The 27,968-nt window shown below is 37.6% G+C and overlaps 1 protein-coding gene across 4 annotated transcripts in view; it reads left to right on the top strand.

Moving 5' to 3' along the window:
• Window positions 1-27,968, top strand: part of LOC117914233 (myosin-6-like) — a 120,330-nt gene that overhangs the window by 90,005 nt on the left and 2,357 nt on the right. For all 4 annotated transcript variants that reach the window (XM_034829475.1, XM_034829473.1, XM_034829476.1 and 1 more), the window contains exons 32-36: window positions 3,806-3,925; window positions 4,017-4,087; window positions 4,182-4,281; window positions 4,438-4,494; window positions 18,466-18,522. In XM_034829475.1, the coding sequence (XP_034685366.1) occupies window positions 3,806-3,925; window positions 4,017-4,087; window positions 4,182-4,281; window positions 4,438-4,494; window positions 18,466-18,522 (405 nt within the window). The remainder of the gene's footprint in view (window positions 1-3,805; window positions 3,926-4,016; window positions 4,088-4,181; window positions 4,282-4,437; window positions 4,495-18,465; window positions 18,523-27,968) is intronic.

Raw genomic sequence — 27,968 nt, forward strand, 5'->3', positions numbered from 1 at the left:
AACCGTGGTCGAACCGGTGACGTCATTAATATGTAATTTATATATTATTAAAAATAAAAATATTATAAAAGATTTAAAATATATATGAATAAATTAAAAATCAATTATATTATTTTATATCTTTGATATTATCAAATTAAATCATATTAATATTTTAAATTGTATTAAATGAAATATGTATAATATTTAAATGTAAATATATTAAAAATGAAAATTTAAACTAATTTTATAATTTTTAAAAATATTATATTATTTTTATTTGATATTATAAAAAATTTTAAAATCCAATATATATTGTTTTGTTTGGCATATTAGATAATGAAATGCATGTAGCCAAGTGGTGTCCAAGCTTGGTTAAGGAACTTGAGGTTCGAGATTCAAACCCCTTTGGTGGGAGATTTTTATTACTTTTTTTTCATTGATATAATATTAGCAATCCCACATTGGATTTGGAGAGGAATAAAGATGCAAAGGGTGGCTATAAAAGCTATCCTCAATGAAGACAAAAGAATCACTTACACTGTGGGCTCTAGACTCAGCTAACAAAATGGCTGGATGGGTGTGGGCCTTGTCATAATAAGATAGGGCCCAGCATCTAAAGGCATTTTATCCAGTGGAACTCTTCCATTCTTCCAAAATGAGGAGGTTAATTTGAACCATTCGATTCGTTTAGAACAGTCCGGTTCCACCGGGTCACCAGTCCGGCCGTTGGTTCAGGCGGTTCGTGACCGGTTCAATAGTTAAATGGTTCAATAGAGTGAATCGGACCGGATATGTGACCGGTTGACGGTTGAACCGGTTGGACCGGCCGGTCCGGTCCGGTTTTTAAAACATTGGTTTTTACAAATGTTTAGGACTTTTTTTCTACTTCTGCCTTGGATCATAAATACTTTGTCTTTTATTGATGATTGTATTAGGGTGAGCTGGGTATATTTGCTTGAGTGTACTAATGATATTCTATATGTTATTCCTTTATTTTCCGAAATGATTGAGTTTGTGAAGGTTTTTCACTTTGACAATGGTCGTGAGTTTGTGAATCAGTTCCTTGCTAATTTATTCCAAGAAAATAGAATCCTCTACTAGGCAACGTCTACATACATGCCACAACAAAATGACATAGCAGAGCATAAAAATTGTCACATTCTAAAGTTGGGAGATGGTCGAGCTCCCTTAAGAAAAGAAAACAATAGGATGTAATCGGGTGTTTCCAATAAAGTACAAGTTAGATGAGACAATTGAGAGGTACAAAGCTAGGCTAGTTGCTAATGGATACACCCAGACTTACGGAATTGACTATCAAAAGACCTTTGCCCCCTACAGTCAAGATAAATACTAGTAAAGTCATACTCTCTTTTGGAGTCAATCTAGACTAGCCATTAAGATAGTTTGATATAAAAAGTGCATTTCTCCATAGTGATCTATTAGAGGAGGTGTACATAGATCCCCCTTACACCAAAAGGAGGCAAAGTATGCAAACTAAAAGAGACTTTGTATGGATTGAAGCAATAGCAAAGGGCATGGTTTGACATGTTAAGCTACTCGATGAAGGAGTATGGTTTTAAACAAGCGATGGTAGATCACACTTTGTTCTATAAGAGAGATGGTCATAACATTACTTTGCTTATTGTTTATGTTGATGACATGATTGTTACAGGTAGTAACCCTATAAAAATAAAGAAGTTTCGGAGCTATCTAGCCAAGGAATTTGAAATGAAAGACTTGTGTGCTCTAAAATACTTCTTGGGCATGGAGGTGTCCCAGTCCAAGCAAAGTCTCTTTCTCTTACAATGGAAGTATACATTAGATTTCTTTGTTGAAATTGGTAACTCTGCCTGCGAACATGTAGATACTCCAATTGAGATAAATCATGACTTGTCCATCTATTCTGATTAGATTCCAACGAACAAAGAAAGATATCAGAGACTAGTGAGGAAACTAACCTATCTGGCCCACACTAGACTTGATTTGTCATATGTAGTTAGCGTTGTAAGTCAATTCATACATAATATGAGTGATTGACACATGAATGCAGTAGATTTTATCCTAGCCTATCTGAAGTCCTCTAGGCAAATGTATTATGTTCTCTAGATGCAAACATTTAGATATTGAGGGTTACACAAACTTTGACTTTGTCGAATTCGGGTTGGATAAAAAGTCTACTTCAAGGTATGTGTAATTTGGAGGAGGAAATTTGGTGACCTAGAGGAGTAAGAAACAAAATATGGTCTCATTGTCTAGTGTAGAAGCTAGATATTGTGTGTTTCATCATGCAACTACGGAACTTACGTGGCTTAGAATTCTCTTAAGCGAGCTTGAGTTTGGTCCTAAGAAACCTATGGTGCTCTTTTGTGATAATACAACAACTATTAAGATTGCAAATAATTTGGTACAACACAATCGAATTGAGCATATTGAACTTGACAAGAACTACATCAAGGATAACCTAGATTCAATCATGATAAAGGTTCCTTACATCAAGAGTGCAGATTAGTTAGCGGATATGGTGACTCATGCTATTACTAGTGGTTCATTCTATGTATCATTATACAAGTTGAGCATGTGCGATATCCGTGCACCAACTTGAGGGGGAGAGTCAACATATACAACTATGATGTACAACTCTGTGTAGCTGTGTGGACAACTGTGATTTGCAACCGTAATTGATTGTGTAGTTGTGATTTATACAACTAAACATTATTTTGTATCGTTGGTTATCCTAAAATAGCTTTGTATACCTTATATAAATACCTTTGAGATATATGAAAATATTCATTCAACAATTTATCAAGTTTATTATTATTAGTCTTATAAAAGGAGTACAAACTAAAAAAGAATTTGGTTTAGAGAAGAGGGTAACAATAGGTTTAAAAGGTCATAAAATTTTAAAATTATGTGAGCATATTGACATTTTAAATGACATTTAAGTGGAATCTACTTTTTACGTAATAACTCATTTATGTTATCAAACATAATAAACAGTGGGACCATCCATTTAGTTTTAAATGCTAGTTACATCTATTAAAAGCTTTTGTAGTTTCTTTTGCATAACTAACGATGTTCTTAGTTGATCTGAGAATTAAAACAATTTGATGGATAGTTATTGCAAATTTAATTGTAAAAGCTGCAAATAAGTTTGTGATAGAACATGATTTGAACACACATTCAATGAACCTAAATCTAGATCTTCTTTTGTTCTTAAAACATGGCATATCTTCTAGTCCATTTGTTTAAGTTTATGTTGAACTACCAACTTTCCTAAAAGCTTACGCTGACAAGATTTAGGTTCAATATGCATATCATGTTCTTTAACTCCATCCCTCACATGTGACCCCATATCTGCATATGGAGAGATAGAGAGAAACAAAATTTGAATTCATATGGAACAAACTGCAAATTTTGATTTGTAGCAAATGAAACAAATGGGGAAATGTAAATTGCAAAGAGGTGGCTCAAACATGAGACCTCTTGCCAAACCAAACTCTGATACCATGTTGAACTATTAATTTTCTTAAAGTTTAAGCTTGTAGGATTTAGGCTCAATATGCATATCATGTTCCTTAATAGTTTACATAGAACTTTGTTACATGAGCAGGTCAAGCTTCTAGCTAGCTTTATATGGATTGGGATTGAACCACAATCTAAGTTCAAGACTCTGTGAGCATGAACGACTTCTGCTTGCCTTAAAAAATTTATTGTACATATGTATTCAACAATTTTCTGTACTAGCCTATATGCTTCAATATTGCCATCTAGATTATAAAATTGCATTTTGTGACATCACTTTTCTGTTGAACTAACTCTTCAGGAACCAGAAACATCTAGAGAATCTTCTGGGCAGTCGCCGGGCAATAGTCCTCTAGCTAGTCCATGGCAGAGTATCATTAAGAGTCTAAATGAACTTCTTAATACTCTGACAGAAAATTTTGTATGTAATTTTCTGTTCTTCAAAATTCAAGTCAAATTATGATTCTTCTTTTTTCATGCATTGTGGTACTTATGCTTGAAGATTTTTGCAGGTGTCTCCAGTCCTTGTTCAGAAGATCTTCTCTCAGATATTCTCTTATATCAATTCACAGCTCTTTAATAGGTAAATTGCTCTTTTACCATCATAATTGTTATTTTCAGCATTTTTTTCTGCTCTATTAACTTATGATGTGGAATATTGCTATATGCTGCTCCAGCCTTCTGCTTCGTCGTGAATGCTGCACATTCAGAAATGGGGAATATGTCAAGTCTGGGTTAGCTGAATTAGAACTATGGTGTGGCCAAACAAAAGAAGAGGTACTTTTTAATTTAGTGATTAGTGACAGGCTATCTTCACCATATCTTATTTCCTTTAAAATATGGGTTCAAACACACTGTATTAGTTAACACTGTAATTACTCCATAAATAAACTGAACAGTGTGCTTTTTCATTTACTGATGTTAATAATGCAGTATGTAGGCTCATCCTGGGATGAACTTAAGCACATAAGGCAAGCCGTTGGATTCTTGGTATGCTTCTCTTTTTTCTTTTCTTTTTTTAAAGCACCATATGAATGCCACTGCTCTATATTTTATTGTTATTTTAAATTTGTACGATTCTCTTTGAATGTTGCATTTGTTTTCATATGCTTAGTTATTAGCTACAGTTGTTGCATACTTATCCATGATTTTTCCAATATCATTGTTCCTGCCCACCCTCAGCCTAATGACTGAAGTTTTATTTGTGAAGTTGATCTTCACAAACATAGAATTTTATTTTGGTTTCTCTTTTGAATATATTCTATTATTAATTTATAATTACCAAATTTGTAGTCTTTTAACTATCAGCCTGAAAACTATGCATTACACTGTTGAATGACATGGAGTTGGATCTGGTTGGGACGTGTCAATTGTCAAGTATAACGTAATCTCTTCTTTAGTGAAAGCATTATTTTTTTTTATTTTTTTATATCAGAAACGAAGAAAAATATATTAATAGAAGAAAAGATACAAGAGAAAGAAGAGATACAACAAAAAGAGAAGAAAACAAGAGAAGGATGAGAGGTCCTTCCCACAAAAAAACTGAACAAAAGAGAAAACACCCAACTTTAGAAAACTAAAAACAAAGAAAAACCCCAACACTCTCAAACTTTTGAAGTGCAAACCGCAGTCCAGTTGAGTTGTAAAACACTTAAAGGAACTCCTCTAAAAGCTGCAGTACAAGAGGCCCAAAGAGAGGAATGGAAAAGAAGCAAGTCCCATAACATCTCTTCCGTTCTCCCCTTATCCTCAAAAATCCTATTGTTTCTCTCTTGCCACACCATCCATAACAAAGTAAGGCAAACGATTTGCCAAAGTGTCTTGCCTCTTAATGAATTCCTCAAATCTTTAAAAACAATAACCATCATATCCTCAATACTCCTTGGAGGGACCCAAGCCAACCCTACTAAATTGAACAACTTGTGCCAGAGTCCATTGATAACAGGACAATGAAGAAAAAGGTGGTCGATCGATTCTCCATTTCCTTTGCAAAGAATGTACCATTGAGGACAGAGGGATTTGTAAGGTCTTCTCAATTGCAACTTGTCATTGGTGTTTACCTTCCCATGTACTACTAACCAAGCAAGGGCCTTAACCTTTGAGGGAACTTTTGAACTCCACAAAAACTTGGTCGGAAGGAATAAGATAGGATTTGAGACTTTTGACAAGGCCAAGAAAAAAGATTTCACTGAAAACAAGCTTGATGATGACAAGGACCACACTCTTGAATCTGTCAAAGAAGGAGAGAAAAACATTGAACGAAGGGAGGACATTAATTTCTGAAGGAGATCAATTTCTGAATCAGTAAGATTGCGACAAAAATTAAAATTCCAAGACAGTGGAAAGGAATTGCCAAGGACATTTGAGATAGTGAGGTTTTTTACACAAATAACTCTATAAAGACCAACAAATTGAGAGCACAAAGTTTGGTTATCGCACCAAAGATCTTCCCAAAAACGAATTCTCTCCCCATTCCCCACCACTAGGCGGACAAAAGGGGAAAAATCCTAGAAAACTTGAGCAATAGCCTTCCAAGGACATCTATGTGACCACCATGTTGGTGTCCCATCCATTAGGATGTGTCCCATAAATACTCACAATAACCTTATGCTAAAGACCATTCCTTTCTCTAGGGAACCTCCAAAGCCATTTCCCTAAGAGAGCAATATTTCTCAAAGAAGTCTTCCCAAAACCCAAACCTCCCAACTCCTTTGGTCTACTAACAACATCCCATCTAATAAGATGATCTTTTTTCCCTTCCCCCGCCCCAGACCAAAGAAAATCCCTTTGCAGCTTCTCAATCTTTGAGGCTATTGATATTAGGATTTTGAAGAGGGAGAGGAAGTAGCTAGGGATGTGAGGCAGACTTGACTGAATTAAAGTAATCCTCCCTCCCAAAGACAAAAAGGCCTTTTTCCAACCATCCAGCCTCCTCGAAATTCTCTCAACCATTGGATCCCAAAAGCCTATAGTCTTTGGGTTCCCTCCCAAAGGAAGACCTAAATAAGACAAAGGCCACTCTGACACTCTACAATAAAAAATCGAGGCCAAACTAGACAACAACTCCTGCCTTGTATTAATACCTGAAATGGTGTTTTTTTCTAAGTTGATTTTTAATTCTTATACTTGCCCAAAAACCAAAAGGATAATCTTGAGGTTTTGAAGATGTTCCAGAGAGGCTTTAGAGAAAAAGATGGTGTCATCTGCAAACTGTAGCAAAGACACTCTAGTCCTATCCCTTCCTACAAAGAATCCCTTAGTTAGGCCAGTTTCCTTTGCTTTGATCAACAACCTACTTAGAACATTTGCTACTAAAGTAAAAAGGAAAGGAGAAAGGGGGTCTCCTTGTCTCAAACCTCTAGAGGCCTTAATCCAACCCTTTGCATTCCCATTAACTAGGATTGCAAAACTTGATGAAGACAAACAACCCCTTATCCAAGATCTCCATTTCGAGCTGAACCCCTTCCTTTCTAGCACATGATCTAGAAAGCCCCAATCCACATGATCATAGGCTTTCTCAAAATCGATTTTGAAGACTACCCCTTCCTCCCTTGACCTTTTTTTCTCATCCACCACTTCATTGGCTATCAACACAACATCCAGAATGTGTCTCCCTTCAACAAAGGCTCCTTGAGAGCCAGAGATTGTTTCATGGAGGACTTTGCGTAAACGCCCTGATAAGACCTTAGCAATTATCTTATATAAACTTGTAACCAAGCTAATAGGTTTCTAATCTGAAATTTTAAAAGTTTGGTTTTTCTTAGGCACCAGAGCAATGAAGGTCACACTTGTACTTTGATTTATTATCCCATTGGTGTGGAACTTAAGAAACACCCTCATGAGATCCTCTTTGATCACATCCCAACACTCTTGATATACTGCAATAGTAAAACCATCAAGACCAAGGGTCTTTTCCTTATTCAATTGGAAAACTGCCAGTCGTACCTCCTCTTCAGAAAAATGCATGTCCATCCAAACCGCACTCTCTCCTGAAATAGGGACCCAATCTAACCCTTCAACCGTCCAAGAGGCACCTTTGGGTTTGGAATAGAGTTTCCCAAAGAAATTTACAATCTCCTCAGAAATATCCTCAATGTTGCTTAAAGTCACCCCCCTCTCAGAAATCAGAGACTTAATGAACTTCTTGCTTCCCCTTCCATTGGCCATTCTATGAAAGAACTTAGAATTGCAATCCCCTTCTTTTATCCACTTGACCCTAGATTTTTGTCTCCAATGAACCTCTTCCTTTAATAACAAATCCTCTACCTCCCTTCTTTTTAAGGTCCTTTTTGATACCAAATCAAGATTCAAATTCCCTTCTTGTTCAATTAGATCAATTCTACATAAGTCCGAAAGAATGAAAATTTTCCTCTCTCTTAATTCTCCAAAGGCCACTTTATTTCAATCTTTCAACTTTGATTTAACAAACTTTAATTTCCTCATGAACTTGTGACCTTCCTAACCTTCAACCGTACACTCTTGCCACCAATCACTAAACTTCTCCTTAAACTCAGGATGGAGCACCGCATATTCTCAAACCTGAAAGGAGTCCGACCCCATTTTAAAAGATTAGTTTCCAAACAAATTGGGCTATGATCTGAGGTCTATCTAGGAAGCGCCTCTTGAAGACTTTGAGAGAAAAAGGAATCCCACTCAGAAGAAAACAAAAACCTATCCAACCTCTTGCAAATAGGAGCAACTTACATGTTTGACCAAGTGAAAGCCACATTTCTTAGAGGGGGATCCAAAAAACCACTCTTCCTTATAAACTCGTGAAAACACCTCATGTTGAATGTTAACTTAGAATCACCCAGTTTCTTAGAGATCCTCCTGATTACATTAAAATCCCTTCCTACACACCACACTAGGAAATTCAGACCATACAAGTCTTGAAGCTCCAACCAAAAATCCTTCCTCCATAAAGGCTTATTCGGGCCATACACTGAAGTTAACCAAAAAGGTCATTCCTCACTAGAATTCAACTTCACAGTTACAGAGAAAGATCCTAATACCTTCTCTGTACACTTGAACTTATTCGAATCCCACATAATCACAATCCTCCTTGAAGCCCTGCCCACTCCATGCTTCTACCTTTCCAGACACTACTCACAAACCTCTTATTCCAAATTTCTCTCTTTTTTTCTTGAAGCATCACAACATCTGGATTTTGAGAACTTAAAAACCTTCTGACAATCCTCCTTCTTCTTGGAACCTAATCCTCTTGTATTCCAACTTAAGATCTTCATGTAAACAAAAAACCCAGCACAACTGCAACCACACCTAAGCCTCTCCCTGGGTTCCATAACCATTTTTTCTCTTCCTTCTGAAATAGACCTTTGTCCGCAGAAAGAGTACTTCTACTCTCTACTGCCGCACCTTTTCCATTATCTCTGACAATTCTAATCCTCAAACTCTCCAAAACCGACTGAACCTTGACCATCTTCGTAGGCGTGAGGCCCTCAATCTGAAAACCTTCCAACAGGAGGGTGGGAGGTTCTGGCTCTAGGGACAAAACCCTACCTGAGACGCAAAGCTCCTCTGGGCTACTAAGTGATTCCCTAAGGATAGGACAATCTTTAAAATTTTGGTAAGAGGCTTCTAAGGGGAAAGCCACACCTTTAGAAAATGGCACGCCAACACGATGGCTAAACTCAACACCAGGAGAATTCGAAAAGGGAACAACCTGAGAAGCAAAGTTTGACTCTAGTGGGATCGAATAAAAAGGTTGGCACCGAAAAGAGTGAACAGCAGAAACAAAGGAGACGGGAAGAGATTTTGGAACAAAAGCCCTAGCCAAAGGGTGGCACTGATAAGAGGAAACTGAGAGAGGAAGACACACCTTGTTAGCCAAACTGCAGCATTAAAGCCTTCGTCTCCCTCTGTTTCCTCGGTGAAATCTTGGGAAATTTCTGGAACTGGAGAAAGAACGCCCTGATTGGAGATTGAATTGCCCCGAAAAATGGCTAGATTTGCTTGCACTGAAATACCCCCATCTAGGTTACGTTTCAGTGCAAAAGGCGACACCTTTAGGCTCGGAGGCCAGCTTCTTACTTTGTGCCTTACGGAGATTGAGGGGCCTTTTTTCTTTGACTACTCTTGAGAGTGAACAATCGATATTTCCTCCTTTACGGAGGATCCTGAGCACTGGAGCTTTAAGGACGAAGGCGCTACATGGCCGCCCTTAGAGGATCCTGCTTCTGTTTCATGGGCTGGACCAGCAGGAGGGCCAAAACTCTTCACCCCAAACTGGGCCCTAACAGATCGGGCTTTAAACAAGGCATTTGGATTTGTTGGCCTTATAACGCTTCCCACCGATGGGCCCAAGAGACTCCCTCCCCAGCCTTTGTCCGCTTTGGAAGCCAAATTTGAAACTGAAGAACGAGAACGGGAACGAGGAAGAGGCCTCCAACTGTAGCACTCATTGTCCCTAGTAATAGCACGTAGCCCCGCAACGTTCTTTGGCCTCTGAGAGACACAACCTCCCGCTGACATCAACTCCTCGTTGCTACGAGTTGACTTAGACCTGAGAAGGTTGTCTCTTTCAACTTCTCCGATGACTGAAACTGCAACCGTGAATGACCAGGCCCCATCTTCCACCTCTAGTAGCGCAGGTAGCACAACTTTTGGAAGCATCTCCACCCACAACTTTACCTTCGAGAAGTCTATAAGCTTCAGAGAGTCCCGTGCCACCTTCGTTACCTTCCCTCACTTCTGCAAAATGTATCTCAGCTGAAACTCGTCCCACAAATGAAAATGAAGGCCTCTTAGTTCTAACCAACCCCTTCTAAAGTTTTCAAAAACAACCGTATTTTCTCTTGGCGACCATCTCCTCAGAAAAACAGACCCTCCTTTCACTGTTAAACTCCCCTGTTATTGGAACCAATAAGCTCTCCTTGCAGAATCCACGAAAAAACACCCCTTGTAAGTGGAAATAGGAGTTACAGACACCATTCCTTTTGTACCCATCATCCATGCAATAAATTTTCCTACATAAAACCAATCTTGAACTTTTCCTTTACTTTCACAAATTACAGCTCTGACCCATTTTCCAACTGGCAACAGAGCTCCGTTCTTAGGTCCTTCCTTTGCAACCACATCTGCATAGGACCTACCTCCTCTATAAATGCCTTTACTCACCTAAGAATTTTCAATCTTCTCCTTCGAAGCTCTTACAGCTTGATCAGACCAATCTTGCACTGAGGAAATCGCCTTCCTAAAGTCTTCCCACCCATTGCCTTTAACACCCTCAGGAACAACTAAAACTAAGGGTTTCCTTTTTGTAACAAATTCTGTAATTTTCATAAATCTCCCTCTACTATTGAAACAAATCTCCATCAAATGAGTCATGGTCTTGCCCCTAATCTTTTGAATAAAACCCTTGGAAGCCTCCAACTCCACAGCTTTCTTCAAATGCTCCGACAACCATTCCAACTCCTCCTTTCAAAAACCTATCGAGACAACAAAACCTCGACTTCTCTGTGTTATTGAGATCCAAGTTCCCCCATTGGAGCCTTCAAACTTAACCTGGAAAGCCTTTTTCTCCACTTCAAAAAACCTCGCCATTGTCCACTTTCAGATCATCCTCTTCATCATGCTCATGTTATATGAAGCATATGCTAATAGAAGTGAAGAATAGTGAAAGCATTATTGTTGGAGCTGCTTGTTTGATTTGACAATGCTTCAGAAAATGTAGTAAGCTGCTTTAAGAAACAGTGAAGAGATTCAGACAACTCTGTAAAGGAAATAGGGTGCACAGTTATTGTGTGATTGGAGTCTTTGTGATGTAGGACAACCCTAATATGGTTGTCCTTGATCAAATAAGATGGATTAGTTCTTCATTAGTTTAAGATTTAAGGAGGGGAATGAGGAGTGAAGGTTGCAGTAGCAGGGAAAACAAATAGAAAAAACAAGAAAAGAATGAGATGATAGAGGAAAAAGGGATAGCACAAAACCACCTTAGATTTTCTCCATGGCCTTCTAGGAATCTCACCTAGAAGGAAAGGGTAAGCAAGTCATTAAAATCAAAGATACTGAGGGAAAAAAGAAACTAATATCATTCATTTAACTATTTGATTGGTTACAAAAATCTTTCAAGACTCTAATTATTTTTAAGAATTATATATCTTAAATAATAGAAATAAATTAAAACTAGAAACTTTGATGAAATAAAGATCTGAATTTTACTTGGACTTATGTAACTAACCACTACTGATTTGACTCTAAATCTAAATCTACCAAATTATCGAAATACTCAGGACTAGACCAATTTAGGGTTTATTCATTATCTTTTCTCAATTTGATGATTAAACTTTGAAGACTCATCCTCAATTCCCCATCACTTTGTTTCCTTGTTTGGTTATCACAATGTACGTACGCGTGTGTTCCTTTCCATTTCTTGTTTTTTCCTTTTTTTCTTTTCTTTTCCTTTTTTTTTTGGGTTTCTTTTATGTTTTCTATTTGGTGTTGGATTTTTTGTGTGATTTTTAAAAGTAGTTGTTCAAATGGCTGTGTCATGCATTAGAATCAGGACCTAATTAGCTCACAGGCTTAATGATAACTTCACATATTTTTTCCAGAGCCCAACATGGAAAAGGAGCATTAAACTAACTACTTAGAATTGTACCCAAGTAATAAACAGAACTAAAATATAAACCAGAAATTGACTAAAGTCTTGTGATAGATGGTTCAACCCAACTGATAAACATAAATGTTCTGAAATCCTTAAATTATCAAACTGCTAGAACAAAATCAATAGTTTCCCTCCATAAACTAAGCCATCAACTAAACCAAATAAGGAAATTGGTATGTCCAACATAGACTCTAAAGTCTATCCACATCCAACATCTTCCACATCATTGGTATCTCAAATGAGAAAAAGGAATGAACTTAGGGAACAATAGGAATTATGATGTGGTATAATTTTGTAAAGTTCCCTTTTGTTCACTATTTTCTAAGTACCATGAAAAAGATGTTTTATTTTCTTAATGTAGACATCATGAATACACGCTTGTATCTAGTTGTATTTGACCCTAGTTAGGAAGGGATAATTGGTTTTCACTTCCCTTCTTGCTGGGAATGTAATGCATTAGAGCCAGCCTCTAGTGTGTTAAGTTGGAGACTATTGTTAGGAATGTAGCTTGAAACATCAAGAGGCTTGTTTTCCCTCCTCCACGTTTTGTTAATTTGACAATGTTAGCTTTAATCAAATTTATTTATAGATTATTATGCAACTCTTATATTGTGAGTTGTGTTCTTGATCCTATGAAAATGATTCTTTTGAAAACATCAAACATTGATATTGCCATCATATGTAAACGATGAAGACCATCAATGAAATTCAAAACCATCCTAAAATAAATATCAAAGAACAAATCCAGTAACTATTTTGTCATCTAAACAAACAAATAAGGTGTTGTTTAGATACACTTCTTGTTTGTAGTTTTTAAAAACTGAAAATGATAGTAACTTCTATGTAAAATGCAATAACTCTTTGAAACTTACCTTAAAAAGATAATAACATTTAAAATGCAAGAACTCTTTAGAACCTTAAAAAAACTATTTTAAAAATATTGAGATAGTAAAAAGGTTTTACTATCTCAAATTTTAAAATTTTTTAAGTAATTTTTAAAGACATAAGATAAGTCCATACTTTTTATATAAAAATTACTATATTTTATATAGAAGTTAATACTGTTTTCTATTCTTAAAGACAAAAAAAAAAACAGGAAATGTATCTAAATGAGCACTAAACAATGAAAATGATGTCTCTAGGAGAAGTGTTGAAGCTCAATAAGAAATAGTAGTACAATATGTAGATCAAGTACAACTGAAGATATAAAAATAGTGGAAATGTCATGTTGCTTTGGGGAATGAATTAGAAAATGAATGTAGAGAATATTATGCATGTTTTGCTTAAACGGATAGTAAAATCGTTGATAGTTCTTTTTTAATAGGCAAATAGAAACTGTAGATTAAAGAGTAACTAAGAAAAAAGGGGAGTGCAATCCCAGTACACTGGGAGTATATGTAGAGTGCACACAAAAAACAAAGAGGAACAAAAAAAAGGGCACTATACAGCTTACACATAAACTACATCCTCTATGAAATCCATAAGGGAAAGGTTAGCCCTCCAAGGGATCATACCATTAAAAAACTGTTTTCAGGAAAGTCTTTCAACACTTGATCTGAACGCTCCTTTCCTTGAAAAGTCATTGACAATTATAAACAATTAGCTTGTGAAACATTCCAATGAACTATTACTCTGATCCAGATTGTTTGTGGTTAGTTTTCATGTTTGGTCCTGGATTCAATGTAGGCAATGATAGTCCTGCCTCTGGACTCATTGGGCCTTGGGTTCAGGCCATGACAGTTTTAATTAGCCATCCACACTTAATGGATGGATCTTGAGTCAGCTGGCACCCAAATCCAGACCAGGTAGGAACCGAAATGAATGAAAATAACATGGTCCTGGCCTTGTGCATGGATATCCAAATCCATGCCATAATGCTACATTTAACAAAAATTAATGGTGAAAAACTTTTTGAACCTGGACAAAAGAAGGAAGTGGATATTTGAAAGGGATGTCAGACTTGTCTTATTGCCCTGCATGTCCCTTCTGCACACATTAGGAATTTCTTCAGTAGTCCCTTATTTGATTTTGGCTTCAATTTCTGTTACCTGTATTGTCTGACTGGAACTAGTTGACTTAAATCTTTACCTTTGATGTTGACACTTTTGAAGTTTGCCATAATTACCGCTGATGTAAGACAATAAATTTTGTTTCCTGTAACTGGATGCAGGAAGGAAAACACTAATGCACTGTTATTCAATTCAAAAGAAGGAAAAACTACTGAATAAATAGACTCGATTACTAACAGAAGACCTAAACCGAATCTTTTATTCTAGGGATAAACAAATTCAAATTTAAACTCCTAAAAATAAGATAACAACCTAACAAACAGATAATTAAAAGATTTGAAATAAAAAACAGAATCTGATACACTTCCCCTCAAGCTGGGCTAAAAACATTGAGCATTTCCAGCTTGTCTACCTATTTTTCGAATGCTGGTCTTCCAAGACCTTTTGTCAACAAATCAGCAACTTGCTCGGATGTAGGGACGTATGACATGGAAACAATTTATTTCTCAATCTTTTCTTTTATAAAATGCATGTCTACCTCAACATGTTTAATATGATTATGATGCATTGGATTATGAGTTATGGCAGCTTTGTTGTCACAATAAAGCTTCATAAGACCACCGCTTGAAAATTTTAATTCTTCTAAGACTGGCTTCAGCCACAGTAGCTCGCAAATCCGTTGGGCCACAACTCTAAATTCAGCCTCTATATTGCTTCTACCAACAATAGATTGCTTCTAGCTCCTCCAAGTCATCAAATTCCCTCAAACAAGATACAATATCCTGACGTTGTCCTTCTATAATTTACTGAACCAGTCCAGTCTGCATCTATAAATGCCTCTTATGCTCCTACCTCCATTCTTCTTGAATAATAGACCTTTCCCTAGGGTTCCCTTCAAATACTTTAGTATTTTATGAACAACCTCCAAATGCACCTTACAAGGAGAATGCATAAACTGACTCACAACACTAATGAGGAAAGAAATGTCTGATCTTGTATGGAATAAGTTAATGAGTTTCCTAGCAAGACGTTAATATCTCCTTTTGTAAATTGGATTACTATCATCTGGCTCTCCTAATTTCAGATTTGGATCCATTGGAGTATCCACCTGTATACAACCCATCATACCCGTTTCTTTCAACAAGTCCAAAGTATACTTTCTTTGAGAAATCGATATACCTATTTTGTTCCTCATTACCTCCATGCCAAGAAAGTACCTTAAGAAACCTAGGTCCTTGATCTCAAACTCAGTAGCAACAGCTCCTTTAAGCCTTTTCATTTCATCATCATCATCTTTTGTCAAGATTAGTTGTAACAATCCACTCCCAACTGTGTCAATATTGTTCGCTTTGGACCCAAAGGTACCCTCACGGCTTTAAAACGTGTCTACAAGGTTAAGAAAAGTCCATACTTATATAGCATCAGGAACTTTCCCCCCTATCCGATGTGGGATGTCACAAATACCTCCCCATGCAGACACAACGTCTCCATTGTGTCCTATGGGATTGTGGGGCCAAACAGACGAACACCCCTATGGGCCCAAACAAACCCCCACACCGAGGTCGAAGATCAGCTCTTATACCATTTGTAACGACCCTCTCCCAACCGTGTAGATATTGTCCGCTTTGGACCTAAAGGGGCCCTCACGACTTTAAAATGCGTCTATAGGGTTAAAAGAAGTCCATACTTATATAGCGTCAAGAACTTTCCCCCCTATCCGTTGTGGGATGTTACAAAATTTGTAACGACTTGTTTTCAACCATGTAAATATTGTCCGCTTTGGACCCAAAGGGGTCTTCACGACTTTAAAATGCGTTTACAGGGTTAAGGGAAGTCCATACTTATATAGCGCTAGGAACTTTCCCCCCTATCCGATATGGGATGTCGCAAACACCCCCCCATGCAAACACAACGTCCTCGTTGTGTCCCATGGGATTGCGGGGCCAAACAGACGAACACCCCTATGGGGCCAAACAAACCCCCACACCCAGGTCGGAGATCGGCTCTGATACCATTTATAACGACCCGCTCCCAACCGTGTAGATACTGTCCACTTTGGACCTAAAGGGGCCCTCGCGGCTTTAAAACGCGTCTTCAGGGTTAAGAGAAGTCCATACTTATATAACGTCGGAAACTTTCCCCCCTATCCGATGTGGGATGTCACATTAGTTGTCAAAATAAACAATGTGAATGGTAGTCTTGTTGTCTAAAAAACAATGTATGATCTGTTTGAGCCTAATCATAACCTTGTTGTTGAATTGTTTTAGTAAACCTATCATACCATGCTTTGGATGATTGTTTGAGCCCTTAAAGGGGTTTTTGGATCTTGTAAACTTGCCCATCTCTTTTAGATTCATCAAAATCTGGTGGTAAGTCCATGTATACTTCTTCCTCAAGATCCCCGATAAGAAAGGCATTATTAACATCTATTCCTTTCTATTATCAATATGAAAAATTGTATTTTTGTATGAAACTGATTTTGGATCATGGAATGAACATTTTTAAAAATTTGTTAAGCATTTAATTTTTCCTTCAAGAGGTATACCCAACATACATGTGTGTGATCATTGATAAAAGTAATGAATCATTTTTTTATTTAAGTGTTTTCATCCTAAGGATATCCCCAAAGATTGTTGTGTATCATAGCAAATGGTTTTCCAATCAAAAAAAAAGAAAAAAAATCATAGCAAATGGTTTTAACACTTTGTAGGGTAAAAAAGGATAGACCATGTGAGAATGTTTAGCTAACTAGCATGCTTCACGTTGCAAATTAACAAGCTTTTTATTTCAAAACAAAGAAGGAAGCAAAGTTTTTAAATACAGAAAGCTTGGATGACCTAACCTACATTGCCATAACATTATTTCTTGTTCTCTAGACATAGATGGAGAATTACAACTAGAGATTTGAGCATGTTTGTTCACATTGGTGTCCTTCACAAAGTATTATAATCATTCATGTTCTCTAGCATTGCTAATCCTCTTTCCCAAATGCAAGTCCTAAAATTTACATGAATCATATGAGAATTTGAGAATATAATCCATGTGTTTTGTCAGTTTACTAATTGAAAGGAAATTGCATGATAATTTTAAGACATGGACAACAAATTTTCAAAAAATATTAAGAGCAATTTCTATTGTCCCAATCCTTGTAACTACAGAAAACAACCCATCAACAATCTTCACTTTAAGTTTCCTGGACTTGGGGTGTATGACAAGAAAAAACTTGCACAACCTGTCATATGGTTTGTAGCACTTGAATTGATGATCCAAGGTTCATCAAACTCAATCTAGGAATTTAAGGCTAGGGAAAAAATATATTTTGTACTAAGAGAGAAGTATTGGACGACTGTGATAGTTGTGCAAGAGTAATCATCTTTGCAAATTGCTCTTATTGCTCTCTACTAAGAGAAAGTTGATAGGCTTTGGGACTGTCTCCATCCATTTTTGTAGTATCACTTTCAATCGCTGCCTACAATTCCCATGTCATATCACCATTTGAACAGATGGGACCGCTGAAGGTAATTTTTGTCGTTAAGTTTGTGGGTTGTAATTTGCAGGGGGTTACTATCTGGAAAAACAATGGGAGCAATTGTAGGGGTCGGCTGAGAGGTTTTTGTCGAAACCTCGGAGCAGTCATCCTTGCTCACACCTCAGAGCAGTCATGGCAATTTTCACCATTTTTTTTTCTCAACTGATTTCTAGCTCTAGTACCATGTAACCAGATGCAGGAAGGAAAAACTAATGCATTGCCATTCAATTCAAAAGAAGAAAAAACTACTGAATGAATGGACTCGGTTACTAACGGAAGACCTAAACCGAATCCTTTATTCTAGGGATAAACAACTTTGAATTTAAACTCCTAAAAAATAGGATTACAACCTAACAAACAGATAACTAAAAGATTCGAAATAAAAAATAAAAAAATAAAAAACAAAAAAAGAATAGAATCTATGACATTTCCATTGCTGTGTTTTTCTTTTTTCTTTTTTCTTTGTAATAAAAGATTTTGACAAGTATGCTGGCTACACATGACTTGAATGACTGACAAATGATCCATTGTTGATATTAATCTGTTTCTTTCTATATCCTCACTGCCCCAATTTCTGAATTCTTCGAAAATGAAAGTGCTTGGTTGTATTTGATGTTTATTTGAGACTATAACATATTCTCATACGGTGATTAGCTAGTTTTTGAATTACATTTTCTTTTGTTGGTAGTATAATTTTGTGATCAGTGATTACTAAAATTTTTTGTTCCTAGGAGATAGGATTTTATTTTATACGTCCTTTCTTAACTTGATTCATGGTACACTTTGTTGTGCAGGTCATTCACCAAAAATCCAGAATTTCCTATGATGATTTAACAAATGACCTCTGCCCGGTTAGCCTCTCTTTCTGTCTCTCTCATCATTTGGTTTATAGGAATTATTAAGGTTCAACTATGATGGTGAAAATAATTTTTAATTGCCATGATGAAGTTGGGGAGCCGGTGTCAAGAGAAATTATAACATTTGTTGGGCTCATGGAAAATACATATGGTCTTGGTCACATGATTTTCACTTGTCCCATGGGATGACTTTTCTCAGCATGTGCAATATATATATATAAACAATTGTATTTTTTTTAAATTGATGGAGGAATTTACATTGAATATATACAAGGTTCATGGGGAAAACAATAAAGGAAAATAATCCTTGAATATATTGAATATAGACACTATTAGCCAACTACATAAATAAGGAAGATATTCCTAATTTATAGCCCTAATTTTATCTCTAATTTACAACCCTTTTTATAGCTTGTATAAGCTGTAAATTTCTAATAAATCATAATCAGTTAAATTGTCAATTTTCACAATCAACGAAGACTCCACTGGAGGGTATATATTTTCCATTCCCAGCTTGCTTATGATTTTTTGAAAAGACTAACTAGCTAGTCCATTGGTTGGAATGTCAACCAACTGCTCCTTTGTTGAAGCATATGGAGAACAGATTAAGCCACCATCTAGTTTTTCCTTGATAAAGTGATGGTCCACCTCCACATGCTTCGTATGGTCATGTTTAACAACATTATGGACAATATCGATTGTTGACTTGTTATCACAATACATCTTTGTACTTCTTTCTCATTTGATTCTAAGGTCATTGAGAATAATTTGTAGTCACAACAACTCAAATATTCCATGAACTATATAGATCTAAAATTGGCCTCTGCACTTGATCTTGTAATGTTTGATTGCTTCTCACTTCTCCATGTCATTGAATTTCCTCCAAGTTCAATAACTTGAAGTTGACCTTCTATTTACTACTGATTCTACCTAGTCTGCATTACTGTATGCTTCTAAGGTTAATTCTCTATTTCTTCTATAAAGAATTTGTTTCCTTAGAGTAGCTTTCACATAGCGTATAATCCTGTACATTGCGTCTAGATGTATCTCTCTAGGTATTTTGCATGAATTAACTTACCACACTGACTGCATATGCTCTATCTGGCCCGGTATGTAACAGATAGATTAGTTTACCAACTAAACACTAATATTCCCCATGATCTACTACAACATCCTCTTTGGCCTCTCTCAATCATGGTTCTATTCAGTGGAAGACTAAATACAATAGTTGGACTCATAGGTTGAAAGAATAAATTTTTAAATAAGAAATCAGATTCATTGACTTCCATATCTTCACCTAGTGACTCCTAAAGCTAAGGATGAGAAAAGAAGGATTGATTTCTGTTGAAAGAGAGAGAGAGAAAACCTTAATTCTCATTCATATCGTTAACTTCTTACAATAGAGAAATATATATACAAGGTTAGGTTGAACTAACTACCATATATGTGACCTATATTAAGAAAGGAAAGAAACTTGTACACTATAAATACATTATACTCAACACTCCCCCTCAAGCTGGAGCATATATGTCATATGCACCAAGCTTGTTACAAATGTATTTAATCCTAGGACCTCTAAGAGATTTAGTGAAGATGTCTGCTAGTTGATCATTTGAATTAACAAAACTTGTAGCAACACACCCTGATGCGATCTTCTCTCTAATGAAGTGACAGTCAACTTGAATATGCTTGGTCCTTTTATGAAAGACTGGATTGGATGCAATATGTAATGCGGCCTGATTGTCACAGACTAGCTTTATCTATTCATCTTTTCCAAATCTCAATTCTTGAAGGAGTTGCTTCAACCATATGAGTTCACATGTTGCCAAAGCCATAGCTCGATACTCAGTTTCAGCGCTTGATCTGGACACTTCATCTTGTTTCTTACTCTTCCAAGATATTAAGTTACCTCCAATAAAAACACAATACCCTAAGGTGGAACGCCTATCTGAGGGTGAACCAGCCCAGTCTGCATTTGTGTAACCAACAATTTGGGTATGGCCCTTGTCTTCATACAACATACCTTGGCTTGGTGTTCCTTTAATATATCGAAGAATGCGGATCACAACATCCCAATGGTTGTCACATGGTGACTGTAGAAATTGACTAACCACACTCATAGGAAAAGAGATGTCTGGCCGAGTGATGGTGAGGTAGTTCAGTTTGCTACAAGTCGTCGATATCTCCTAGGATCTCTTGGGGGCTCCCCCTATCCTGATACAAGTTTGACATTTGGATTCATAGGAGTGTCAACAGGTTTACATTCTAACATACCTGTTTCTTCTAAGGTGTCTAAGACATACTTCCTTTGTGACATAACCACACTTGAACTGGATTGAGCTATTTCAAGTCCCAGAAAGTACTTGAGTTTGCCCAAGTCTTTGGTTTGAAAGTGGTTGAAAAGGTGTTGCTTTAGTCTTTGGATACCCTCCTGATCACTGCCTGTAATGACAATGTCATCCGCATAAACTACCAAATAGATGCACTAGCTCGAAGAGTTATGATGATAGAAAACTGAATGATCTGCTTCACTCCGAAGCATTCCAAACTCTTGAACAATTGAACTAAAACGCCCAAACCATGCCCGAGGAGACTGTTTCAAGCCATATAGAGAGCGGCGTAACTTGCACACTAAACCAGACTCCCCCTGAGCAACAAAACCAGGTGGTTCCTCCATATATACTTCCTCGAGATGTTCACCATGAAGGAAAGCATTCTTAATATCCAACTGATAAAGAGGCCAATGACACATAGCTGCCATGGAGAGAAATAAGCGAACAGAAGCAATCTTGGCAACAGGAGATAAGGTGTCACCATAGTCACAACCATAAATCTGAGTATAACCTTTAGCAACCAAGCGTGCCTTAAGGCGATCAACCGGACCATCAGGACCAACTTTAACAGTGTAGACCCAATGACATCCAACTGTAGATTTACCAGGAGGTAAAGAAACAAGATCCCATGTGTCATTGGAGTGCAGAGCAGCCATTTCATCAACCATTGCCTGTCGCCACCCAGGATGAGAAAGTGTCTCACTAGTGCTCTTAGGAAGAGAAACAGAGGATAAAGTACAGACAAAGACAGAATAGGATGAGGATTACGAGCAGATCGATTACCTTTCTGAAGAGCAATAGGCAAATGGTCAATAGATGACAGGGCTGAGGTAGGAGAAATCGGTGGACAGGAGGTGAGTCATCAAGTACCTCAGCTGAAGAGAGAGGAGGAGCAATAGCACGATGTCGACGATGATAAACCTAAAGAGGACGAGAGAACGCATCTGTAGGGGGGGATATATAGGGAAGTGGCAATACTTCAGAAATGGGAAGAGATTTAGAGGATGAGAAGAATGGAGAGTCCTCAAAGAAAGTGACATCAGCAGAGAGAAAATAACGATGAGTGTCAGGGGAATAACAACGATAGCGCTTCTGAAGTCGAGAGTATCCCAAGAAGATGCATTTCGTAGCCTTAGCGGAGAGCTTGTCCTGTCCAGGTGTGAGAGTATGAACAAAACAAGTACAGCCAAAGACACAAGGAGGAAGGAAATAAAGAGGTTGGGTAGGAAAAATGAGGGAATGAGGGATTTGGTTATGTAATATAGATGAGGGCATATGATTAATCAAGTAACAGGCTATAAGAACAGCATCCTCCCAAAAACGAAAAGGAACATGACTATGGAGAAGGAGGGTACGAGTTGTCTCAACAAGATGTCGATTTTTACGTTTAGCAACCCCATTTTGTTGAGGAGTATGAGCACAAGATGACTGATGGAGGATCCCATGTTGGGACATAAAAGAAGTAAAGGGTGTAGAAAAATATTCCCGAGCATTGTCACAGTGTAACACTCGAATAGAAACATTGAATTGTGTTTGGATTTCACCATAAAATTTCTGGAAAATGGAGAATAATTCAGCTTGATTTTTCATTAAAAATAACCAAGTACATCTTGAATAGTCATCAATGAAAGTGACAAAATACTGAAATCCTAAAGTAGACGCGGTCCGACACGGACCCCAAACATCAGTGTGGACAAGTTCAAAAGGAGACTTTGCCCGATTATTCAAATGCTTTGGGAACGAGACACGAGTATGTTTCCCAAGATGACACGACTCACATGCAAGCGACGACAAAGTGGAAAAACGAGGAACCATCTTCTGGAACTTGGAGAGACTAGGATGACCCAGACGATTGTGAAATGAGAAGAGGAACATCGGTGGAAATGCAAGCTACAAGAGATGAAGGTGATGTGAGGTGATAGAGGCCTTGAATGAGGGATTCATGTCCTATGCCAATCGTCTTCCCCATACTCTGGTCCTACAAGATCACAGATTTATCAGAAAAAGTGATAGAACAGTTAAGAGTGTGATTTATTTTGCTGATGGAAATAAGATTAAAAAGACACTCAGGGGCATAAAGGACAGAATGGAGAGGTAGGGAAGAGGATGGGTCAAACCAATACCTTTAGCCATAGTTTGAGAACCATTAGCTAAAGTAACAGTAGGTAAGGCAGAGATAGTAGTAATAGAGGAGAAAAGGTGTTTATTACTAGAGATATGATCAGATGCTCCAGAATCTAGAATCCACGGCCAAGAGAAGGAGACTGAGTAAAGCAGACAGAGACATTACCGGTCTGGGCAACAGAAGCAACAAAAGTTGATGTGGTTGCCTGATATTTGAGATAGGCATCATAATCACTACCAGTAAGGGTGATACTCTGAGATGTGGAGCTCGCAGCGGAGTCAAGTCGAGATAGCAGAGGATCAGATGACTGAGCAATGTGGGCAGTGCGAGGAGGCCGTCCATGTAACTGATAGCAACGATCTTGAGTGTGACCAAGCTTATTACAACAGGTGCACTGAGGACGTTGTCCTCGACCCCGATTGCCACTACGTCCTCCTCGAGAGTTAGTCTGAGAGGCTAACATAGATGAATCTGAAGGACCATCACTCGACAAGGTCTGAGTAGAGGAGAGGCGTAAGAGACTAGTGAACACATCATCCAATGATGGTACTGATAGACTAGCAAGAATCTGATCTCAGACAAACTCAAGATCTGGACGGAGGCCAATGAGGGTTAACACCATAAAGAACTTGTCAGTCTGTATTTGTTGAGCTTTAGCACCATTAGTGAAGGGCATCAAAGTTAAGAACTCCTCCTTAAGAGACACAATCCGACCAATATAAGCAGACAGATCCATGTCCTACTGTCTCACATGAACAATATCAGAAACCACCTTATAAAATCGTTGAATATCATTCGTTTATAATCCTTTAGCCTGAGTCCAAAATTTAAAGCAGGTTTTGTAGGCACAAAGATGATGTAAAATTTTGGGATCAACAGATTGCCATAATACGCTGCATAATTGTGCATCGATTTTCTTCCATTGCACTTTGTCAACATCAAGTATATCATCCTCAGGTGTAACAAGATGATCCTCATAACCTTGTCCCATAAACCAAAGTTGCACGGACGCTGACCAGGAGAGATAATTCTCACTACCAATCAATTTTTCTAATGTGATAGTAGGAGATCCAGAGATGACAGATGTAAAAATAGGATTTTTAGTCGCCATATCCACTTCACCTGAGATTGAATCACGTTTGGATCAAAGAGAGCCCTCAAGGGAGGTCAGATCACAGCTATGGAAGAAGAACCTGGTATGTTGGGACCCAAACAAAGGAGAAAGTGACTGGAGATGAAGAAGAGGCCTTCCCAAGGCACACACAGGTCTTGGCCAAGGAAGGGAGCTGCCGTTGGAGGCCGGAGGAGGCTGAAAGAAGACCTGCGGAGGCTGAAATGCCAAAAAAATGGAGAAGCAGGGTTCGGAGAGGACTAACGGAGGCTTAGAAGTGCAAGACGGCGCCAGATGAGCCTGTTGGAAGAAGCTCGGCACCGGAAAGTGGGTCACGCGCCCTCACATGCCGGCACTTGGGATTCAAGCTGCCGGAGAAAAATGGCGCGTGGGTGGGTTTTTGGCTCCGGTGCTTTGAGAAAAGTTGTAGATCTCCTCTTTGCGCTCTTGATGATATGGTTGGTGTCGGAAAAAGTCTCCAGAAAAATGTTGGTGGTGATGAGGGTTTTCTTAATACGATATGGCTGACCGAAAAGGTTTGGGAGATGGAAAAGGTGACCGGAATGAAACACGGTCATTGGACGGATTCCCATAATTAATTACATGGGTAAACTAGAAAGAATAAAGTTTTCTCCCTTGGCTCTGATACCATGTTGAAAGAGAGAGAGAGAAAACCTTAATTCTCATTCATATTGTTAACTTCTTACAATAAAGAAATATATATACAAGGTTAGGTTGAACTAACTATCATATATGTGACCTATATTAAGAAAGGAAAGAAACTTGTACACTATAAATACATTATATTCAACAATTTCAATGGAAGTGACATCCATAGATAGTTATGAAGAATTTCCTAAATTTTGGATGATAACATTTATATCATTTCTTTGTAGGAGAATAACCAACAAACACACACTTTAGTGCTCGGGGATCAAGTTTACTGCCTAATGAGAATAAATATGAAGATATGAGATACACTCAAATGTTTTAGGAGGAAAATAATCGAACACATGAAAATCAAGGTAGAACTTTGAAAAAAAAATTATTGGATTCTTACTCCCTAAAACTTTAGAAGATAACTTATTGATAAAATGAGTTGAAGTCCAAATTGATTCTCCCAAACATGACATAGGAACATTCTTTTGAAATAACAATGCTTAGGTTACCTCTAAGAGATGATTGTTCTTTCGCTCTAAATGTCGTTTTGTTGTGGGGAATCATTACATTAGGATTGGTGTGTATTTCTTTCCTTTTTAAGAAATGATTCCAAAACCTAATTGAAGTATTCCTTCCCATGGTCAGACTTAATATGCTTGATTTGAACACCAAATTGAGTGTGAATCATTTTATTAAAAACATGGAACATAATGCTAACATCTGATTTATTTTTCATATGAAATAATAAGTAAAGGAGACAAACCATCGAGCCCTTGAAACACTTGGAATTCTTGACGGAACCAAAACATCAGTATGTATTTATTGAAAGGGACTAGATGTTCTATTTTTACTTAAAGGAGATGAAACATGATGAAGCTTAGTAAGTTGTCAAACTTCACAATGAAAGTTACTAACATTCAAATGTTTAAACAATAAAATGAATATAGTTTTTTAACAAAGCAAAAGGAGGATATTCTGAATGAAGATGATGAAACTGAACTTGTACTTTATTGGATGAGATTTATTTTGACGAATGAGTGAGATACATGGTAACCATTGCTACTTCCACTTTCAAGGTAGTAGAGCCTCTTTAATTCCTTAGCATATCCAATCGTCTTCCCCATGACCCGATCTTAAAAAATACAATGGGATGGAAAAAACGTTGCATAACAATTCAAGTATTTAGTGAGCTGATGAATAGACTATTGAGTGACCAAAAGCCTAGGAACATGTAGCACATATTTTAAGAGTAAGAGATGTGAGAAAGTAAAGGCTATGCTTAATTAAGAAAAACACCCAAAAGGGGGGTTGAATTGGGTTTTTCAAAATATTTTCAAACACAACAAGTTCAAGCACAATATAAACAAAAATAAAGAGATAGAGTTAGAGAATTCAAATGCGGGTTTTATAGTGGGTCGGCACTTTCTTGCCTACGTCCACTCTCCTCAATCTCCTAATCGAGTGAGGGTTCCACTAATTTGAAGCTTCAATCAAGCTTCCAATCTTCTTACACTTGGATTCCAGCTCCAATGGGCTCTTACACAATCTCTTCAAGATTCAAACCTCTTGAAGGCTTTAACACTCAGCTTTTACAAGAATGGATCCCTCAACCTAGCTTAAGAATAGCTCAAATATAAGACAAAGCTAGGATGACACACAAGAGTGCACTTAAAGGATATGCAAGTGATGATTTAATGCACTAAGAAAGAAATGAGAGCTTTTTGGTCAAGAATAGGTAGGTAGACAATTGATTGCAAGTGTTCTCTTATCAATAAATGAAGTGGAGCTCTCAATTTATAGGTTTCTAAGCTTGGGAGCCAAAAACAGCAAAAGGTAACCTTGACCGGTCGAGCTAGGGGTCGACCGGTTCACTAGCCGTTGGAGCATTTAATGCTTGACAGGTTACCGTTGTCTCGATCGGATCTCGACCGGGAAGAGAATAACCTCGACCGGGAAGAGAAGGCTACTGAGAGAGAGAGAAGATTTTGGGCATCCCTCAACCGGACCTCGATTGGACAAGGGCAACCGGTCGACCGGTTCCCCAACCGGTTGAGCCGATTGGCCATAGCCTCGACCGGTTGAGCCTTTAGGCCCCAAAAACCTATCTTTTTCAATTCCTTTCTTTTCTAACACTTAGACAAGGTCTTTAGGTGAATTATTATGCCAATTTTAAAACATTTTGCCTAAGGTACATTTGTTAAAACTCGGGTTTTAATGAAATCGAAGTTTTAAAGGATAAACCGAGTTTTCTAAGTTGCATGAAACACTATGAAAATCCTAAGTGCACTTATGCATTCATCTTACATTCGTTTCCTATGATCACAAGCCTTCCAAAAGTCTCGATCTTGTATCCATTTGGTCCTTTGATGAATTTTCGAGTTTATGCCTGAGATTCTTAACCATTAAACCAATTAGTCACTTAACCATGGTTTGTTATCATCAAAACCCGATTAGGAGAACCCTTGGGCTAACAAGATAATATGAAGGAAACAATTCCTTGACCAGTCATGGTAGCTAATATACCAACTACCACTTTGTTTTTTTGATTTCCTAGACATGGGTTATAAGAAGTAGACCAGTAAAAAGAGTTGATCATGTGGTCAGTAGCACCGTAGTCAATTACACAAGCACTAGATAAACAGTCTTTTGAAGCTCTAAGGAAAAAAGAGTTTGAGTACTTATCTGAGTGAGCCAATGAATACGAGGCATTAGGCTTTTCTAGAGAGGTCAAGAAGTTTTGAAGTCTTTCTATTTCTTCTTTGTTTAGTCCTCTACTATCAGATCTTTTGTAATTTGAGGTTTTATGGTTGGATTTATCTTCTAGCAGGGCTATATGTGCCTGTTTTTCCTTCTGTCCAGCTTGCCAATTTCAGTTATTATTGCCCTTCTCAAAGGATTATTACTTCCCATAATGTCTTCTACAATCCTCCCTTGTGTGTCTTGGCTTCTTGTAGCAAGTACACCATACTCTATCTTTGTTATTCTGTGGTCTAGGGGTCTGATTCTTTCCATTTCTTTCTCCAGTAGCCACTCCATTATTCTGTTGATTGGTATTTGGCTTGACTACATCAAGAGTTGATCCTTCTCTTGGTGAGGCTTCTAACACAATTATTCTCCTATTGGCTTCTGCCCTTGCAATTGAGAACACTTCATTGAGGGAGGAAGTGTCTCTTCTCAAGAATTTACACTCTTAACTTAATCATATTCAACA

The sequence above is a fragment of the Vitis riparia genome, chromosome 5 (assembly GCF_004353265.1).
Source record: "Vitis riparia cultivar Riparia Gloire de Montpellier isolate 1030 chromosome 5, EGFV_Vit.rip_1.0, whole genome shotgun sequence".
NCBI classification, from domain to species: domain Eukaryota; kingdom Viridiplantae; phylum Streptophyta; class Magnoliopsida; order Vitales; family Vitaceae; genus Vitis; species Vitis riparia.